This window comes from Protomyctophum parallelum, assembly GCF_964188405.1.
Source record: "Protomyctophum parallelum genome assembly, chromosome: 21".
NCBI classification, from domain to species: domain Eukaryota; kingdom Metazoa; phylum Chordata; class Actinopteri; order Myctophiformes; family Myctophidae; genus Protomyctophum; species Protomyctophum parallelum.
In genome coordinates this window covers 711,423-733,172 of record NC_139713.1, presented here as the reverse complement: position 1 = coordinate 733,172, position 21,750 = coordinate 711,423, and the positions used below count along the sequence as shown (strand labels likewise).

General features: G+C 42.9%; 1 protein-coding gene across 1 annotated transcript in view; it reads right to left on the bottom strand.

The window, feature by feature from the left end:
- naif1 (nuclear apoptosis inducing factor 1) overlaps positions 1–21,750 on the bottom strand; it is a 31,532-nt gene that overhangs the window by 6,227 nt on the left and 3,555 nt on the right. Inside the window, exons 2-6 of the mRNA XM_083793690.1 lie at positions 6,163–6,276; positions 4,594–4,885; positions 1,445–1,495; positions 774–940; positions 173–307 (exon numbers count right to left, since the gene is read on the bottom strand). Of these exons, the coding sequence (XP_083649816.1) occupies positions 173–307; positions 774–940; positions 1,445–1,495; positions 4,594–4,885; positions 6,163–6,276 (759 nt within the window). The remainder of the gene's footprint in view (positions 1–172; positions 308–773; positions 941–1,444; positions 1,496–4,593; positions 4,886–6,162; positions 6,277–21,750) is intronic.

Sequence of the window (21,750 nt, the reverse complement as noted above, 5' to 3'; positions counted from 1 at the left end):
CTATGAGACACAGACTGGTTTCTGAACTGCCCACAGCCCTCCTATGAGACACAGACTGGTTTCTGAACTGCCCACAGCCCTCCTATGAGACACAGACTGGTTTCTGAACTGCTCACAGCCCTCCTATGAGACACAGACTCTGATTCTGGCCCTCCAGGACGGGCGGACCTACCTGCGAGCGCCGCATGGCCTGCAGCATCTCGTTCTGGCCCTCCAGGTGCACGGCGATCTGACGCACATGCACGTTGGTGACACGCTGCTCCTGCAGGAGGCGCGCCGAGTTGAGGGCGATGCGACTCTTCAGCTCCTGGTGGAGGGAGGAGGTATTACGCTTTGTTATTAGTTACTATATTATATTTATGGGGGATACGTTTTATTATCTGTACATTTCAAACAGATCTCAAAGTGCTTCAAACAGATCTCACAGTGATTCAAACAGATCTCAAAGTGCTTCAAACTGATCTCAAAGTGATTCAAACAGATCTCAAAAAGTGATTCAAACAGATATCAAAGTGATTTAAACAGATCTCAAAGTGCTACATTGGAAGAAAGCAAACATTTAAAAATATTTATTTGAACACACCAGCCGCCAGGATTAATTAACACATTCACTGTAATTCACGCCAGGAATTCCCCCTGTTCAACCCTTATTTTGAAGAGCCAGAACGCGCGGCCGGATGTTACAAATGTAACTACTAGAACTGTGTGTGTTTACACATTCACTTCCACTCTCAGCCTGATCCTAACCCTGAGCCTCATCATTGACATCATACCTGGGGCTTGGCATGGCTCTGGTTGGGCAGAGGGGGGGGCGAGCCGGCCGACGCCCCGCCCCCCAACATGTCCACGGTGGGCGTGGCCTCCACAACGGGGTCTCCTCCCACTATGGTGGTGCAGTACTCCACCACGCCCGGAACCTCCTCCAGGTACGCCTCTGTGTCTGAAACAACAATATCATCTATATAAACAGCCAGGGAGATGGGGGAGGAGTCAGGGAGATAGGGGAGGAGTCAGGTAGATGGGGAGGAGTCAGGTAGATGGGGAGGAGTCAGGGAGATGGGGGAAGAGTCAGACAGATGGGGGAGGGGTCAGGGAGATGTCAGGTAGACGGGGGAGGAGTCAGTGAGATGGGGAGGAGTTAGGGAGATGGGGAGGAGTCAGGGAGATGGGGGAGGAGTCAGGTAGATGGGGGATGAGTCAGTGAGATGGGGAGGAGTTAGGGATATGGGGAGGAGTCAGGGATATGGGGAGGAGTCAGACAGATGGGGGAGGGGTCAGGGAGATGGGGGAGGAGTCAGGGAGATGGGAGAGGGGTTACATTTTAACAAAAAGGCCTACTGTACACTTTGTAAAAAGTTCTTCCACCTTAAATAATAATAATAATAATAAATCATAGCGCTGCATCTTTAAATAAACATTGATTAGTGGTTTGGACTCTGCTTACCGTTGAGTTGTTTGGCTTCATCACACACTGAGACCTGTCCTGTTGGCAGAGCTGAGGAACACATTAGACACAATAAAGGGTTGTGTTGGCGTACCCTGGGTGAGGTCAGGGTTGTGTTGGCGTACCCTGGGTGAGGTTAGGCTTGTGTTGGCGTACCCTGGGTGAGGTTAGGGTTGTGTTGGCGTACCCTGGGTGAGGTTAGGGTTGTGTTGGCGTACCCTGGGTGAGGTTAGGGTTAGGGTTGTGTTGGCGTACCCTGGGTGAGGTTAGGGTTAGGGTTGTGTTGGCGTACCCTGGGTGAGGTTAGGGTTGTGTTGGCGTACCCTGGGTGAGGTTAGGGTTGTGTTGGCGTACCCTGGGTGAGGTTAGGGTTGTGTTGGCGTACCCTGGGTGAGGTTAGGGTTGTGTTGGCGTACCCTGGGTGAGGGTTAGGGTTAGGGTTGTGTTGGCGTACCCTGGGTGAGGTTAGGGTTAGGGTTGGCGTACCCTGGGTGAGGTTAGGGTTGTGTTGGCGTACCCTGGGTGAGGTTAGGGTTGTGTTGGCGTACCCTGGGTGAGGTTAGGGTTGTGTTGGCGTACCCTGGGTGAGGTTAGGGTTGTGTTGGCGTACCCTGGGTGAGGTTAGGGTTGTGTTGGCGTACCCTGGGTGAGGTTAGGGTTGTGTTGGCGTACCCTGGGTGAGGTTAGGGTTGTGTTGGCGTACCCTGGGTGAGGTTAGGGTTAGGGTTGTGTTGGCGTACCCTGGGTGAGGTTAGGGTTAGGGTTGTGTTGGCGTACCCTGGGTGAGGTTAGGGTCAGGGTTGTGTTGGCGTACCCTGGGTGAGGTTAGGGTTAGGGTTGTGTTGGCGTACCCTGGGTGAGGTTAGGGTTAGGGTTGTGTTGGCGTACCCTGGGTGAGGTTAGGGTTAGGGTTGTGTTGGCGTACCCTGGGTGAGGTTAGGGTTAGGGTTGTGTTGGCGTACCCTGGGTGAGGTTAGGGTTAGGGTTGTGTTGGCGTACCCTGGGTGAGGTTAGGGTTAGGGTTGTGTTGGCGTACCCTGGGTGAGGTTAGGGTTGTGTTGGCGTACCCTGGGTGAGGTTAGGGTTGTGTTGGCGTACCCTGGGTGAGGTTAGGGTTGTGTTGGCGTACCCTGGGTGAGGTTAGGGTTGTGTTGGCGTACCCTGGGTGAGGTTAGGGTTGTGTTGGCGTACCCTGGGTGAGGTTAGGGTTAGGGTTGTGTTGGCGTACCCTGGGTGAGGTTAGGGATGTGTTGGCGTACCCTGGGTGAGGTCAGGGTTGTGTTGGCGTACCCTGGGTGAGGTTAGGGTTGTGTTGGCGTACCCTGGGTGAGGTTAGGGTTGTGTTGGCGTACCCTGGGTGAGGTTAGGGTTGTGTTGGCGTACCCTGGGTGAGGTTAGGGTTGTGTTGGCGTACCCTGGGTGAGGTTAGGGTTGTGTTGGCGTACCCTGGGTGAGGTTAGGGTTGTGTTGGCGTACCCTGGGTGAGGTTAGGGTTGTGTTGGCGTACCCTGGGTGAGGTTAGGGTTGTGTTGGCGTACCCTGGGTGAGGTTAGGGTTGTGTTGGCGTACCCTGGGTGAGGTTAGGGTTGTGTTGGCGTACCCTGGGTGAGGTTAGGGTTAGGGTTGTGTTGGCGTACCCTGGGTGAGGTTAGGGTTGTGTTGGCGTACCCTGGGTGAGGTTAGGGTTAGGGTTGTGTTGGCGTACCCTGGGTGAGGTTAGGGATGTGTTGGCGTACCCTGGGTGAGGTTAGGGTTGTGTTGGCGTACCCTGGGTGAGGTTAGGGTTGTGTTGGCGTACCCTGGGTGAGGTTAGGGTTGTGTTGGCGTACCCTGGGTGAGGTTAGGGTTGTGTTGGCGTACCCTGGGTGAGGTTAGGGTTGTGTTGGCGTACCCTGGGTGAGGTTAGGGTTAGGGTTGTGTTGGCGTACCCTGGGTGAGGTTAGGGTTAGGGTTGGCGTACCCTGGGTGAGGTTAGGGTTGTGTTGGCGTACCCTGGGTGAGGTTAGGGTTGTGTTGGCGTACCCTGGGTGAGGTTAGGGTTGTGTTGGCGTACCCTGGGTGAGGTTAGGGTTAGGGTTGTGTTGGCGTACCCTGGGTGAGGTTAGGGTTGTGTTGTGTTGGCGTACCCTGGGTGAGGTTAGGGTTAGGGTTGTGTTGGCGTACCCTGGGTGAGGTTAGGGTTAGGGTTGTGTTGGCGTACCCTGGGTGATGTTAGGGTTAGGGTTGTGTTGGCGTACCCTGGGTGAGGTTAGGGTTAGGGTTGTGTTGGCGTACCCTGGGTGAGGTTAGGGTTGTGTTGGCGTACCCTGGGTGAGGTTAGGGTTGTGTTGGCGTACCCTGGGTGAGGTTAGGGTTGTGTTGGCGTACCCTGGGTGAGGTTAGGGTTAGGGTTGGCGTACCCTGGGTGAGGTTAGGGTTAGGGTTGTGTTGGCGTACCCTGGGTGAGGTTAGGGTTGTGTTGGCGTACCCTGGGTGAGGTTAGGGTTGTGTTGGCGTACCCTGGGTGAGGTTAGGGTTGTGTTGGCGTACCCTGGGTGAGGTTAGGGTTGTGTTGGCGTACCCTGGGTGAGGTTAGGGTTAGGGTTGTGTTGGCGTACCCTGGGTGAGGTTAGGGTTGTGTTGGCGTACCCTGGGTGAGGTTAGGGTTGTGTTGGCGTACCCTGGGTGAGGTTAGGGTTGTGTTGGCGTACCCTGGGTGAGGTTAGGGTTGTGTTGGCGTACCCTGGGTGAGGTTAGGGTTAGGGTTGGCGTACCCTGGGTGAGGTTAGGGTTAGGGTTGTGTTGGCGTACCCTGGGTGAGGTTAGGGTTGTGTTGGCGTACCCTGGGTGAGGTTAGGGTTGTGTTGGCGTACCCTGGGTGAGGTTAGGGTTGTGTTGGCGTACCCTGGGTGAGGTTAGGGTTGTGTTGGCGTACCCTGGGTGAGGTTAGGGTTAGGGTTGTGTTGGCGTACCCTGGGTGAGGTTAGGGTTGTGTTGGCGTACCCTGGGTGAGGTTAGGGTTGTGTTGGCGTACCCTGGGTGAGGTTAGGGTTAGGGTTGTGTTGGCGTACCCTGGGTGAGGTTAGGGTTGTGTTGGCGTACCCTGGGTGAGGTTAGGGTTGTGTTGGCGTACCCTGGGTGAGGTTAGGGTTAGGGTTGTGTTGGCGTACCCTGGGTGAGCGTGACGGTGGCAACGGGCAGCCCGTGGTGCATGGCGTCGTGGTCATGGTCGTGGATGGCGTCGGCGGGCAGGCTGATGATGGTCGCCTCCCCCAGCAGGTTGCAGATCCGCTGCTGCATGGCCGTCAGGATGACGGGCACGGCGGGGGGCGCGTTGGCCCCGCCCCCTCCCTCCATGGCGGCGCGCGCCTGTGCCACCTTGCGGCGAACCTCCGTCTTCATGTCCGACCACTTCTTCTTCACCTCGGCCAGCTCGCGAGGACACGTGGTGACCGCGTTGACCTGTAGGGACGGGGGCCTATGATTGGTTAATGAGTTGACCTGCAGGGAGAGGCCTATGATTGGTTAATGAGTTGACCTGCAGGGAGGGGCCAACGGGGGCGCATACTTGGATTGGTCTTAATTAAATTATGCTTTTATTTAATAATTATTAAATGGCGCCTGAAACAGGCATTACCTCTCAATAAAATATAATCCAAAGCCTCTGTCAATTGTAAACGAACGGTAACATTAAACATTAAATATAATCCAAAGCCTCTGTCAATTGTAAACGAACGGTAACATGAATGAACTCTTAAATCAATCAATCAAGCCTGACACATGGCGCTCCGTTCCCTCTAGCCTATATTCTATCATGGAACTAAAAACTAAAAAGAACGAAATAATGGTAGGCCTAAAAGTAAGAGTTTGGCTACCATTCAAAACAGCAGACGCTGTCAAGTGGCGCACGCATGGCTCGCATGGCATGCGGCTCGTGTGTGTGCGTATGTGTGTGCGTGTTTGTGTGTGTGTCGTATCTGGACAATAATTCTATATTATTATATATTATATATCATGCTATAATTATATATCATGCTATAATCAACTACATTCTGTGCTAAGTAAAATGTATGTCTGCAAAGCTGAAGGAAATCACGCATAGTCAAGTACCTTGGCTGGTCAGGTGTGATAGGAAGTTAGCACACTATTGTTTCAACGAAGAGGCCACTCTGTATGCATTTCTATGCCACTGTTGATATGTTAAAGTTTAAAACCCCTCCCAGAAACCCCTCTGTTTGATGGAAAACTGCATAATTATATATGTCTGTAAATACAATGTTAAGTGAGTCTTGGGTGGCAGGCTGACAGGCAGGCGGTCAGTCTGCTGTGGGCTCCGCGGCTCACTCAGGGGCGCGGGAAGCTCTCTGTCTTGGTCTGTGCTTCTTCAATGAATACAATCCATGGATCTTCAGTTCACCTCTCTGCCTGCGTGTTTCTTCATCCGATCGTCTGATGCTTTGGCCTACAGTCTGCAGTTTGCTATTTAGTATAGAGAAACTCATTCAGCCTTTTGTCTCTAGTATAGTTTAGTTAGTGTAGTGGGAGTAAAATATACTTCATGTGTGTGTGTGAGTGTGCGTGTGCGTGCACGTGTGTGTGTGCGTGTGTGTGTGTGTGTGTGTGTGTGTGTGTGTGTGTGTGTGTGTGTGTGTGTGTGTGTGTGTGTGTGTGTGTGTGTGTGTGTGTGTGAGTGTGTGTGTGCGTGCACGTGTGTGTGTGTGTGTGTGTGTGTGTGTGACCTTGCGCAGGATGTCCAGCCAGGCGCCGTTCTTCGCCAGGTGGGTGACCCCGGCGTTGAAATGGTTAACCAAAGCGTGCTTGTGTCTCTCTATCTCCTCCACGATGATCTCCACCTGGCGGTGAAAGTAAATGTTGTTAAACTGGATTAAATTAATGTTTACATTTAATGTAATAACAAAAAGCACTATTACATCATCATCCCCATACAAACATATAATATATTGTGCCTAGGTCTTGTGACATCACTATGACATCATCAGGGATATTAAGCCTGTTTACCATATATGGTCACACCGTCACACATTGTAAGGATCAACATATGGAATGTCAGAACCGGTTCTGACATTCCATATGTTGATCCCCATGTCTCCCTGTTGACCGATACCTGTCCATTTAAACTCTAGACGGGCCTGTTGACTGATACCTGTCCATTTAAACTCTAGACGGGCCTGTTGACTGATACCTGTCCATTTAAACTCTAGACGGGCCTGTTGACTGATACCTGTCCATTTAAACTCTAGACGGGCCTGTTGACTGACACCTGTCCATTTAAACTCTAGACGGGCCTGTTGACTGATACCTGTGCATTTAAACTCTAGACGGGGCTGTTGACTGATACCTGTCCATTTAAACTCTAGACGGGCCTGTTGACTGATACCTGTCCATTTAAACTCTAGACGGGCCTGTTGACTGATACCTGTCCATTTAAACTGTAGACGGGCCTGTTGACTGATACCTGTCCATTTAAACTCTAGACGGGCCTGTTGACTGATACCTGTCCATTTAGATTCTAGAACGGGCCTGTTGACTGATACCTGTCCATTTAAACTCTAGACGGGCCTGTTGACTGATACCGTCCATTTAAACTCTAGACGGGACTGTTGACTGACACCTGTCCATTTAAACTCTAGGCCCCAAAGTTATTAGTGCAGCCGCGCCCGGGTTCTCAACAGGCCCGAAAATTAAGGCCCGGCTCTACCTGGGCCCTCATCAAACCCTGTACACTCAAGAGAATGACCCCGCTGCCACCCTTAGATCTACATATATGGAGCTGACCTGTTCTTACATTCCATATGTTGATCTGACCTCATCAATTGGCCAGTGCTTCTCGCCCTCAGGCGTCTTACTGGTATTATTAAACTGGCTTAATGTTAATGTTATTAAAGAATGTGTCATTGGCCTGGAAGTCAGTCCGTTGCTCTCCCCAGGTTGTCTAGAGGTCAGTCCGTTGCTCTCCCCAGGTTGTCTAGAGGTCAGTCCGTTGCTCTACACAGGTTGTCTAGAGGTCAGTTCGTTGCTCTACACAGGTTGTCTAGAGGTCAGTCCGTTGCTCTCCCCAGGTTGTCTAGAGGTCAGTTCGTTGCTCTACACAGGTTGTCTAGAGGTCAGTCCGTTGCTCTCCCCAGGTTGTCTAGAGGTCAGTCCGTTGCTCTACACAGGTTGTCTAGAGGTCAGTCCGTTGCTCTACACAGGTTGTCTAGAGGTCAGTCCGTTGCTCTACACAGGTTGTCTAGAGGTCAGTCCGTTGCTCTACACAGGTTGTCTAGAGGTCAGTTCGTTGCTCTACACAGGTTGTCTAGAGGTCAGTCCGTTGCTCTACACAGGTTGTCTAGAGGTCAGTCCGTTGCTCTACACAGGTTGTCTAGAGGTCAGTCCGTTGCTCTACACAGGTTGTCTAGAGGTCAGTTCGTTGCTCTACACAGGTTGTCTAGAGGTCAGTTCGTTGCTCTACACAGGTTGTCTAGAGGTCAGTTCGTTGCTCTACACAGGTTGTCTAGAGGTCAGTTCGTTGCTCTACACAGGTTGTCTAGAGGTCAGTTCGTTGCTCTACACAAGTTGTCTAGAGGTCAGTTCGTTGCTCTCCCCAGTTTGTCTCACAATTATTTCAGAATTGTCTAATCACAATAATTTGAGTTAATCACAATTATTTTTTGCATAATCGTCAATTAGATTACAATTATATTATAAATATTTGATTACAATTATATTATAAATATTGGATTACAATTATATTATTATGAATATTGGATTACAATTATTATTATTATAAATATTGGATTACAATTTCAAAACGATTAAAAAAAGAAAACCTGGAAATAGTTGATCTGCTATTTTTTAATTATTAAAAAAAGATGGGGAAAAAAAGAGAAAAAAAAACATTACAAATGATTAAATTATTCTTTGTATATTTAAGACATGTATCATATCTGCCCTGGAGTACAGTAGTAATGTATCATATCTGCCCTGGAGTACAGTAGTAATGTATCATATCTGCCCTGGAGTACAGTAGTAATGTATCATATCTGCCCTAAGGTACAGTAGTAATGTATCATATCTGTCCTAAGGTACAGTAGTAATGTATCATATCTGTCCTAAGGTACAGTAGTAATGTATCATATCTGTCCTAAGGTACAGTAGTAATGTATCATATCTGTCCTAAGGTACAGTAGTAATGTATCATATCTGCCCTGGAGTACAGTAGTAATGTATCATATCTGTCCTGGAGTACAGTAGTAATGTATCATATCTGCCCTAAGGTACAGTAGTAATGTATCATATCTGCCCTGGAGTACAGTAGTAATGTATCATATCTGTCCTAAGGTACAGTAGTAATGTATCATATCTGTCCTAAGGTACAGTAGTAATGTATCATATCTGTCCTAAGGTACAGTAGTAATGTATCATATCTGTCCTAAGGTACAGTAGTAATGTATCATATCTGCCCTGGAGTACAGTAGTAATGTATCATATCTGCCCTGGAGTACAGTAGTAATGTATCATATCTGCCCTGGAGTACAGTAGTAATGAATCATATCTGTCCTAAGGTACAGTAGTAATGTATCATATCTGTCCTAAGGTACAGTAGTAATGTATCATATCTGCCCTGGAGTACAGTAGTAATGTATCATATCTGTCCTAAGGTACAGTAGTAATGTATCATATCTGCCCTGGAGTACAGTAGTAATGTATCATATCTGCCCTGGAGTACAGTAGTAATGAATCATATCTGTCCTAAGGTACAGTAGTAATGTATCATATCTGTCCTAAGGTACAGTAGTAATGTATAATATCTGCCCTAGAGTACAGTAGTAATGTATCATATCTGTCCTAAGGTACAGTAGTAATGTATCATATCTGTCCTAAGGTACAGTAGTAATGTATCATATCTGTCCTGGAGTACAGTAGTAATGTATCATATCTGTCCTAAGGTACAGTAGTAATGTATCATATCTGCCCTGGAGTACAGTAGTAATGTATCATATCTGCCCTAAGGTACAGTAGTCATGTATAATATCTGCCCTGGAGTACAGTAGTAATGTATCATATCTGTCCTAAGGTACAGTAGTAATGTATCATATCTGCCCTGGAGTACAGTAGTAATGTATCATATCTGCCCTAAGGTACAGTAGTAATGAATCATATCTGTCCTAAGGTACAGTAGTAATGAATCATATCTGTCCTAAGGTACAGTAGTAATGTATCATATCTGCCCTGGAGTACAGTAGTCATGTATCATATCTGCCCTGGAGTACAGTAGTAATGTATCATATCTGTCCTAAGGTACAGTAGTAATGTATCATATCTGCCCTAAGGTACAGTAGTAATGAATCATATCTGTCCTAAGGTACAGTAGTAATGTATCATATCTGCCCTGGAGTACAGTAGTAATGTATCATATCTGTCCTAAGGTACAGTAGTAATGTATCATATCTGCCCTAAGGTACAGTAGTAATGTATCATATCTGCCCTAAGGTACAGTAGTAATGTATCATATCTGCCCTGGAGTACAGTAGTAATGTATCATATCTGCCCTGGAGTACAGTAGTAATGAATCATATCTGTCCTAAGGTACAGTAGTAATGTATCATATCTGTCCTAAGGTACAGTAGTAATGTATAATATCTGCCCTAGAGTACAGTAGTAATGTATCATATCTGCCCTGGAGTACAGTAGTAATGAATCATATCTGTCCTGGAGTACAGTAGTAATGTATCATATCTGTCCTGGAGTACAGTAGTAATGTATCATATCTGTCCTAAGGTACAGTAGTAATGTATCATATCTGCCCTAAGGTACAGTAGTCATGTATAATATCTGCCCTGGAGTACAGTAGTAATGTATCATATCTGTCCTGGAGTACAGTAGTAATGTATCATATCTGTCCTAAGGTACAGTAGTAATGTATCATATCTGTCCTAAGGTACAGTAGTAATGTATCATATCTGCCCTAAGGTACAGTAGTCATGTATAATATCTGCCCTGGAGTACAGTAGTAATGTATCATATCTGTCCTAAGGTACAGTAGTAATGTATCATATCTGCCCTGGAGTACAGTAGTAATGTATCATATCTGCCCTAAGGTACAGTAGTAATGAATCATATCTGTCCTAAGGTACAGTAGTAATGTATCATATCTGCCCTGGAGTACAGTAGTAATGTATCATATCTGCCCTGGAGTACAGTAGTAATGTATCATATCTGCCCTAAGGTACAGTAGTAATGAATCATATCTGTCCTAAGGTACAGTAGTAATGTATCATATCTGCCCTGGAGTACAGTAGTAATGTATCATATCTGTCCTAAGGTACAGTAGTAATGTATCATATCTGCCCTAAGGTACAGTAGTAATGTATCATATCTGCCCTAAGGTACAGTAGTAATGTATCATATCTGCCCTGGAGTACAGTAGTAATGTATCATATCTGCCCTGGAGTACAGTAGTAATGTATCATATCTGCCCTGGAGTACAGTAGTAATGTATCATATCTGTCCTAAGGTACAGTAGTAATGTATCATATCTGCCCTAAGGTACAGTAGTTATGTATCATATCTGTCCTAAGGTACAGTAGTAATGTATCATATCTGCCCTAAGGTACAGTAGTAATGTATCATATCTGTCCTAAGGTACAGTAGTAATGTATCATATCTGCCCTGGAGTACAGTAGTCATGTATCATATCTGCCCTGGAGTACAGTAGTAATGTATCATATCTGCCCTAAGGTACAGTAGTAATGTATCATATCTGCCCTGGAGTACAGTAGTAATGTATCATATCTGCCCTGGAGTACAGTAGTCATGTATCATATCTGCCCTGGAGTACAGTAGTCATGTATCATATCTGCCCTGGAGTACAGTAGTAATGTATCATATCTGTCCTAAGGTACAGTAGTAATGTATAATATCTGCCCTAGAGTACAGTAGTAATGTATCATATCTGCCCTGGAGTACAGTAGTAATGTATCATATCTGTCCTGGAGTACAGTAGTAATGTATAATATCTGCCCTGGAGTACAGTAGTAATGTATCATATCTGCCCTAAGGTACAGTAGTAATGTATCATATCTGTCCTAAGGTACAGTAGTAATGTATCATATCTGCCCTGGAGTACAGTAGTAATGTATCATATCTGCCCTGGAGTACAGTAGTAATGTATCATATCTGTCCTAAGGTACAGTAGTAATGTATCATATCTGCCCTGGAGTACAGTAGTAATGTATCATATCTGCCCTAAGGTACAGTAGTCATGTATAATATCTGCCCTGGAGTACAGTAGTAATGTATCATATCTGCCCTGGAGTACAGTAGTAATGTATCATATCTGCCCTGGAGTACAGTAGTAATGTATCATATCTGTCCTAAGGTACAGTAGTAATGTATCATATCTGCCCTGGAGTACAGTAGTAATGTATCATATCTGCCCTGGAGTACAGTAGACATGTATCATATCTGTCCTAAGGTACAGTAGTAATGTATCATATCTGCCCTGGAGTACAGTAGTAATGTATCATATCTGTCCTAAGGTACAGTAGTAATGTATCATATCTGCCCTGGAGTACAGTAGTAATGTATCATATCTGTCCTAAGGTACAGTAGTAATGTATCATATCTGTCCTAAGGTACAGTAGTAATGTATCATATCTGTCCTAAGGTACAGTAGTAATGTATCATATCTGCCCTGGAGTACAGTAGTCATGTATCATATCTGCCCTGGAGTACAGTAGTAATGTATCATATCTGTCCTAAGGTACAGTAGTAATGTATCATATCTGCCCTGGAGTACAGTAGTAATGTATCATATCTGTCCTAAGGTACAGTAGTAATGTATCATATCTGTCCTAAGGTACAGTAGTCATGTATCATATCTGTCCTGGAGTACAGTAGTAATGTATCATATCTGTCCTGGAGTACAGTAGTAATGTATCATATCTGTCCTGGAGTACAGTAGTAATGTATCATATCTGTCCTGGAGTACAGTAGTCATGTATCATATCTGCCCTGGAGTACAGTAGTAATGTATCATATCTGTCCTAAGGTACAGTAGTAATGTATCATATCTGCCCTGGAGTACAGTAGTAATGTATCATATCTGTCCTGGAGTACAGTAGTAATGTATCATATCTGTCCTAAGGTACAGTAGTAATGTATCATATCTGTCCTAAGGTACAGTAGTAATGTATCATATCTGTCCTAAGGTACAGTAGTAATGTATCATATCTGTCCTAAGGTACAGTAGTAATGTATCATATCTGTCCTAAGGTACAGTAGTAATGTATCATATCTGCCCTGGAGTACAGTAGTAATGTATCATATCTGTCCTGGAGTACAGTAGTAATGTATCATATCTGTCCTAAGGTACAGTAGTAATGTATCATATCTGTCCTAAGGTACAGTAGTAATGTATCATATCTGTCCTAAGGTACAGTAGTAATGTATCATATCTGTCCTAAGGTACAGTAGTAATGTATCATATCTGCCCTGGAGTACAGTAGTAATGTATCATATCTGTCCTGGAGTACAGTAGTAATGTATCATATCTGCCCTGGAGTACAGTAGTCATGTATCATGTCTGTCCTAAGGTACAGTAGTAATGTATCATATCTGTCCTAAGGTACAGTAGTAATGTATCATATCTGCCCTGGAGTACAGTAGTAATGTATCATATCTGCCCTGGAGTACAGTATTAATGTATCATATCTGCCCTGGAGTACAGTAGTAATGTATCATATCTGCCCTAAGGTACAGTAGTAATGTATCATATCTGCCCTAAGGTACAGTAGTAATGTATCATATCTGTCCTGGAGTACAGTAGTCATGTATCATATCTGTCCTAAGGTACAGTAGTAATGTATCATATCTGCCCTGGAGTACAGTAGTAATGTATCATATCTGCCCTAAGGTACAGTAGACATGTATCATATCTGCCCTGGAGTACAGTAGTAATGTATCATATCTGTCCTAAGGTACAGTAGTAATGTATCATATCTGCCCTGGAGTACAGTAGTAATGTATCATATCTGCCCTGGAGTACAGTAGTCATGTATCATATCTGCCCTAAGGTACAGTAGACATGTATCATATCTGCCCTGGAGTACAGTAGTAATGTATCATATCTGTCCTAAGGTACAGTAGTAATGTATCATATCTGCCCTGGAGTACAGTAGTAATGTATCATATCTGTCCTGGAGTACAGTAGTCATGTATCATATCTGCCCTAAGGTACAGTAGACATGTATCATATCTGCCCTGTAGTACAGTAGTCATGTATCATGTCTGCCCTGGAGTACAGTAGTAATGTATCATATCTGCCCTGGAGTACAGTAGTAATGTATCATATCTGTCCTAAGGTACAGTAGTCATGTATCATATCTGTCCTAAGGTACAGTAGTAATGTATCATATCTGTCCTAAGGTACAGTAGTAATGTATCATATCTGCCCTGGAGTACAGTAGTAATGTATCATATCTGCCCTGGAGTACAGTAGTAATGTATCATATCTGCCCTGGAGTACAGTAGTAATGTATCATATCTGTCCTAAGGTACAGTAGTCATGTATCATATCTGTCCTGGAGTACAGTAGTAATGTATCATATCTGTCCTAAGGTACAGTAGTAATGTATCATATCTGTCCTAAGGTACAGTAGTAATGTATCATATCTGCCCTGGAGTACAGTAGTAATGTATCATATCTGCCCTGGAGTACAGTAGTAATGTATCATATCTGCCCTGGAGTACAGTAGTCATGTATCATATCTGCCCTGGAGTACAGTAGTAATGTATCATATCTGTCCTGGAGTACAGTAGTAATGTATCATATCTGCCCTGGAGTACAGTAGACATGTATCATATCTGCCCTAAGGTACAGTAGTAATGTATCATATCTGTCCTAAGGTACAGTAGTAATGTATCATATCTGTCCTAAGGTACAGTAGTAATGTATCATATCTGCCCTGGAGTACAGTAGTAATGTATCATATCTGCCCTGGAGTACAGTAGTAATGTATCATATCTGCCCTGGAGTACAGTAGTCATGTATCATATCTGCCCTGGAGTACAGTAGTAATGTATCATATCTGTCCTGGAGTACAGTAGTAATGTATCATATCTGCCCTGGAGTACAGTAGTCATGTATCATATCTGCCCTGGAGTACAGTAGTAATGTATCATATCTGTCCTGGAGTACAGTAGTAATGTATCATATCTGCCCTGGAGTACAGTAGTAATGTATCATATCTGCCCTGGAGTACAGTAGTAATGTATCATATCTGTCCTAAGGTACAGTAGTAATGTATCATATCTGCCCTGGAGTACAGTAGTAATGTATCATATCTGTCCTGGAGTACAGTAGTAATGTATCATATCTGCCCTAAGGTACAGTAGTAATGTATCATATCTGCCCTGGAGTACAGTAGTAATGTGTCATATCTGCCCTAAGGTACAGTAGTAATGTATCATATCTGCCCTGGAGTACAGTAGTAATGTATCATATCTGCCCTGGAGTACAGTAGACATGTATCATATCTGCCCTGGAGTACAGTAGACATGTATCATATCTGCCCTGGAGTACAGTAGACATGTATCATATCTGCCCTGGAGTACAGTAGTAATGTATCATATCTGTCCTAAGGTACAGTAGTCATGTATCATATCTGTCCTAAGGTACAGTAGTAATGTATCATATCTGCCCTGGAGTACAGTAGTAATGTATCATATCTGTCCTAAGGTACAGTAGTAATGTATCATATCTGCCCTGGAGTACAGTAGTAATGTATCATATCTGCCCTGGAGTACAGTAGTCATGTATCATATCTGTCCTAAGGTACAGTAGTAATGTATCATATCTGTCCTGGAGTACAGTAGTAATGTATCATATCTGCCCTGGAGTACAGTAGTAATGTATCATATCTGTCCTAAGGTACAGTAGTAATGTATCATATCTGTCCTAAGGTACAGTAGTAATGTATCATATCTGTCCTAAGGTACAGTAGTAATGTATCATATCTGTCCTAAGGTACAGTAGTAATGTATCATATCTGTCCTGGAGTACAGTAGTAATGTATCATATCTGCCCTGGAGTACAGTAGTAATGTATCATATCTGTCCTAAGGTACAGTAGTAATGTATCATATCTGCCCTGGAGTACAGTAGTAATGTATCATATCTGTCCTAAGGTACAGTAGTAATGTATCATATCTGCCCTGGAGTACAGTAGTAATGTATCATATCTGTCCTAAGGTACAGTAGTAATGTATCATATCTGTCCTAAGGTACAGTAGTAATGTATCATATCTGCCCTGGAGTACAGTAGTAATGTATCATATCTGCCCTGGAGTACAGTAGTAATGTATCATATCTGCCCTAAGGTACAGTAGTAATGTATCATATCTGTCCTAAGGTACAGTAGTAATGTATCATATCTGTCCTAAGGTACAGTAGTAATGTATCATATCTGTCCTAAGGTACAGTAGTAATGTATCATATCTGCCCTAAGGTACAGTAGTAATGTATAATATCTGTCCTAAGGTACAGTAGTAATGTATCATATCTGCCCTGGAGTACAGTAGTAATGTATCATATCTGCCCTGGAGTACAGTAGTAATGTATCATATCTGCCCTGGAGTACAGTAGTAATGTATCATATCTGCCCTGGAGTACAGTAGTAATGTATCATATCTGCCCTGGAGTACAGTAGTAATGTATCATATCTGCCCTAAGGTACAGTAGTAATGTATAATATCTGTCCTAAGGTACAGTAGTAATGTATCATATCTGCCCTGGAGTACAGTAGTAATGTATCATATCTGCCCTGGAGTACAGTAGTAATGTATCATATCTGCCCTGGAGTACAGTAGTAATGTATCATATCTGCCCTAAGGTACAGTAGTAATGTATCATATCTGCCCTAAGGTACAGTAGTAATGTATCATATCTGTCCTAAGGTACAGTAGTAATGTATCATATCTGCCCTAAGGTACAGTAGTAATGTATAATATCTGTCCTAAGGTACAGTAGTAATGTATCATATCTGCCCTGGAGTACAGTAGTAATGTATCATATCTGTCCTAAGGTACAGTAGTCATGTATAATATCTGCCCTGGAGTACAGTAGTAATGTATCATATCTGCCCTGGAGTACAGTAGTAATGTATCATATCTGCCCTGGAGTACAGTAGTAATGTATCATATCTGCCCTGGAGTACAGTAGTAATGTATCATATCTGCCCTAAGGTACAGTAGTAATGTATAATATCTGTCCTAAGGTACAGTAGTAATGTATCATATCTGCCCTGGAGTACAGTAGTAATGTATCATATCTGCCCTGGAGTACAGTAGTAATGTATCATATCTGCCCTAAGGTACAGTAGTAATGTATCATATCTGCCCTGGAGTACAGTAGTAATGTATCATATCTGCCCTGGAGTACAGTAGTAATGTATCATATCTGCCCTGGAGTACAGTAGTAATGTATCATATCTGCCCTGGAGTACAGTAGTAATGTATCATATCTGCCCTGGAGTACAGTAGTAATGTATCATATCTGTCCTAAGGTACAGTAGTAATGTATCATATCTGTCCTAAGGTACAGTAGTAATGTATCATATCTGTCCTAAGGTACAGTAGTAATGTATCATATCTGCCCTAAGGTACAGTAGTAATGTATAATATCTGTCCTAAGGTACAGTAGTCATGTATAATATCTGCCCTGGAGTACAGTAGTAATGTATCATATCTGCCCTGGAGTACAGTAGTAATGTATCATATCTGCCCTGGAGTACAGTAGTAATGTATCATATCTGCCCTGGAGTACAGTAGTAATGTATCGTATCTGCCCTAAGGTACAGTAGTAATGTATCATATCTGCCCTGGAGTACAGTAGTAATGTATCATATCTGCCCTAAGGTACAGTAGTAATGTATCATATCTGCCCTGGAGTACAGTAGTAATGTATCATATCTGCCCTAAGGTACAGTAGTAATGTATCATATCTGCCCTAAGGTACAGTAGTAATGTATCATATCTGCCCTGGAGTACAGTAGTAATGTATCATATCTGCCCTAAGGTACAGTAGTAATGTATCATATCTGCCCTGGAGTACAGTAGTAATGTATCATATCTGTCCTAAGGTACAGTAGTAATGTATCATATCTGTCCTAAGGTACAGTAGTAATGTATCATATCTGTCCTAAGGTACAGTAGTAATGTATCATATCTGTCCTAAGGTACAGTAGTAATGTATCATATCTGTCCTAAGGTACAGTAGTAATGTATCATATCTGTCCTAAGGTACAGTAGTCATGTATCATATCTGTCCTAAGGTACAGTAGTAATGTATCATATCTGTCCTAAGGTACAGTAGTAATGTATCATATCTGCCCTAAGGTACAGTAGTAATGTATCATATCTGCCCTGGAGTACAGTAGTAATGTATCATATCTGTCCTAAGGTACAGTAGTAATGTATCATATCTGCCCTGGAGTACAGTAGTAATGTATCATATCTGCCCTGGAGTACAGTAGACATGTATCATATCTGTCCTAAGGTACAGTAGTAATGTATCATATCTGCCCTAAGGTACAGTAGTAATGTATCATATCTGCCCTAAGGTACAGTAGTAATGTATCATATCTGCCCTAAGGTACAGTAGTAATGTATCATATCTGCCCTGGAGTACAGTAGTAATGTATCATATCTGCCCTGGAGTACAGTAGTAATGTATCATATCTGCCCTGGAGTACAGTAGTAATGAATCATATCTGTCCTAAGGTACAGTAGTAATGTATCATATCTGCCCTAAGGTACAGTAGTAATGTATCATATCTGTCCTAAGGTACAGTAGTAATGTATCATATCTGCCCTGGAGTACAGTAGTAATGTATCATATCTGCCCTGGAGTACAGTAGTAATGTATCATATCTGTCCTAAGGTACAGTAGTAATGTATCATATCTGTCCTAAGGTACAGTAGTAATGTATCATATCTGTCCTAAGGTACAGTAGTAATGTATCATATCTGTCCTAAGGTACAGTAGTAATGTATCATATCTGCCCTGGAGTACAGTAGTAATGTATCATATCTGTCCTAAGGTACAGTAGTAATGTATCATATCTGTCCTAAGGTACAGTAGTAATGTATCATATCTGTCCTAAGGTACAGTAGTAATGTATCATATCTGCCCTGGAGTACAGTAGTCATGTATCATATCTGCCCTGGAGTACAGTAGTAATGTATCATATCTGTCCTAAGGTACAGTAGTAATGTATCATATCTGCCCTGGAGTACAGTAGTAATGTATCATATCTGTCCTAAGGTACAGTAGTAATGTATCATATCTGCCCTAAGGTACAGTAGTCATGTATCATATCTGTCCTGGAGTACAGTAGTAATGTATCATATCTGAGTACAGTAGTCATGTATAATATCTGCCCTGGAGTACAGTAGTAATGTATCATATCTGTCCTGGAGTACAGTAGTAATGTATCATATCTGCCCTAAGGTACAGTAGTCATGTATAATATCTGCCCTGGAGTACAGTAGTAATGTATCATATCTGCCCTGGAGTACAGTAGTAATGTATCATATCTGCCCTGGAGTACAGTAGTAATGTATCATATCTGCCCTGGAGTACAGTAGTAATGTATCATATCTGTCCTGGAGTACAGTAGTAATGTATCATATCTGCCCTAAGGTACAGTAGTAATGTATCATATCTGCCCTGGAGTACAGTAGTAATGTATCATATCTGTCCTAAGGTACAGTAGTAATGTATCATATCTGCCCTAAGGTACAGTAGTAATGTATCATATCTGCCCTGGAGTACAGTAGTAATGTATCATATCTGTCCTGGAGTACAGTAGTAATGTATCATATCTGCCCTAAGGTACAGTAGTCATGTATAATATCTGCCCTGGAGTACAGTAGTAATGTATCATATCTGCCCTGGAGTACAGTAGTAATGTATCATATCTGCCCTGGAGTACAGTAGTAATGTATCATATCTGTCCTAAGGTACAGTAGTAATGTATCATATCTGCCCTGGAGTACAGTAGTAATGTATCATATCTGTCCTAAGGTACAGTAGTAATGTATCATATCTGCCCTGGAGTACAGTAGTAATGTATCATATCTGTCCTAAGGTACAGTAGTAATGTATCATATCTGTCCTAAGGTACAGTAGTAATGTATCATATCTGTCCTAAGGTACAGTAGTAATGTATCATATCTGCCCTGGAGTACAGTAGTCATGTATCATATCTGCCCTGGAGTACAGTAGTAATGTATCATATCTGTCCTAAGGTACAGTAGTAATGTATCATATCTGCCCTGGAGTACAGTAGTAATGTATCATATCTGTCCTAAGGTACAGTAGTAATGTATCATATCTGTCCTAAGGTACAGTAGTCATGTATCATATCTGTCCTGGAGTACAGTAGTAATGTATCATATCTGTCCTGGAGTACAGTAGTAATGTATCATATCTGTCCTGGAGTACAGTAGTAATGTATCATATCTGTCCTGGAGTACAGTAGTCATGTATCATATCTGCCCTGGAGTACAGTAGTAATGTATCATATCTGTCCTAAGGTACAGTAGTAATGTATCATATCTGCCCTGGAGTACAGTAGTAATGTATCATATCTGTCCTGGAGTACAGTAGTAATGTATCATATCTGTCCTAAGGTACAGTAGTAATGTATCATATCTGTCCTAAGGTACAGTAGTAATGTATCATATCTGTCCTAAGGTACAGTAGTAATGTATCATATCTGTCCTAAGGTACAGTAGTAATGTATCATATCTGTCCTAAGGTACAGTAGTAATGTATCATATCTGTCCTAAGGTACAGTAGTAATGTATCATATCTGCCCTGGAGTACAGTAGTAATGTATCATATCTGTCCTGGAGTACAGTAGTAATGTATCATATCTGCCCTAAGGTACAGTAGTAATGTATCATATCTGCCCTGGAGTACAGTAGTCATGTATCATGTCTGTCCTAAGGTACAGTAGTAATGTATCATATCTGTCCTAAGGTACAGTAGTAATGTATCATATCTGCCCTGGAGTACAGTAGTAATGTATCATATCTGCCCTGGAGTACAGTAGTAATGTATCATATCTGCCCTGGAGTACAGTAGTAATGTATCATATCTGCCCTAAGGTACAGTAGTAATGTATCATATCTGCCCTAAGGTACAGTAGTAATGTATCATATCTGCCCTAAGGTACAGTAGTAATGTATCATATCTGTCCTGGAGTACAGTAGTCATGTATCATATCTGTCCTAAGGTACAGTAGTAATGTATCATATCTGCCCTGGAGTACAGTAGTAATGTATCATATCTGCCCTAAGGTACAGTAGACATGTATCATATCTGCCCTGGAGTACAGTAGTAATGTATCATATCTGTCCTAAGGTACAGTAGTAATGTATCATATCTGCCCTGGAGTACAGTAGTAATGTATCATATCTGCCCTGGAGTACAGTAGTCATGTATCATATCTGCCCTAAGGTACAGTAGACATGTATCATATCTGCCCTGGAGTACAGTAGTAATGTATCATATCTGTCCTAAGGTACAGTAGTAATGTATCATATCTGCCCTGGAGTACAGTAGTAATGTATCATATCTGTCCTGGAGTACAGTAGTCATGTATCATATCTGCCCTAAGGTACAGTAGACATGTATCATATCTGCCCTGTAGTACAGTAGTCATGTATCATGTCTGCCCTGGAGTACAGTAGTAATGTATCATATCTGCCCTGGAGTACAGTAGTAATGTATCATATCTGTCCTAAGGTACAGTAGTCATGTATCATATCTGTCCTAAGGTACAGTAGTAATGTATCATATCTGTCCTAAGGTACAGTAGTAATGTATCATATCTGCCCTGGAGTACAGTAGTAATGTATCATATCTGCCCTGGAGTACAGTAGTAATGTATCATATCTGCCCTGGAGTACAGTAGTAATGTATCATATCTGTCCTAAGGTACAGTAGTAATGTATCATATCTGTCCTAAGGTACAGTAGTAATGTATCATATCTGCCCTGGAGTACAGTAGTAATGTATCATATCTGCCCTGGAGTACAGTAGTAATGTATCATATCTGCCCTGGAGTACAGTAGTCATGTATCATATCTGCCCTGGAGTACAGTAGTAATGTATCATATCTGTCCTGGAGTACAGTAGTAATGTATCATATCTGCCCTGGAGTACAGTAGACATGTATCATATCTGCCCTAAGGTACAGTAGTAATGTATCATATCTGTCCTAAGGTACAGTAGTAATGTATCATATCTGTCCTAAG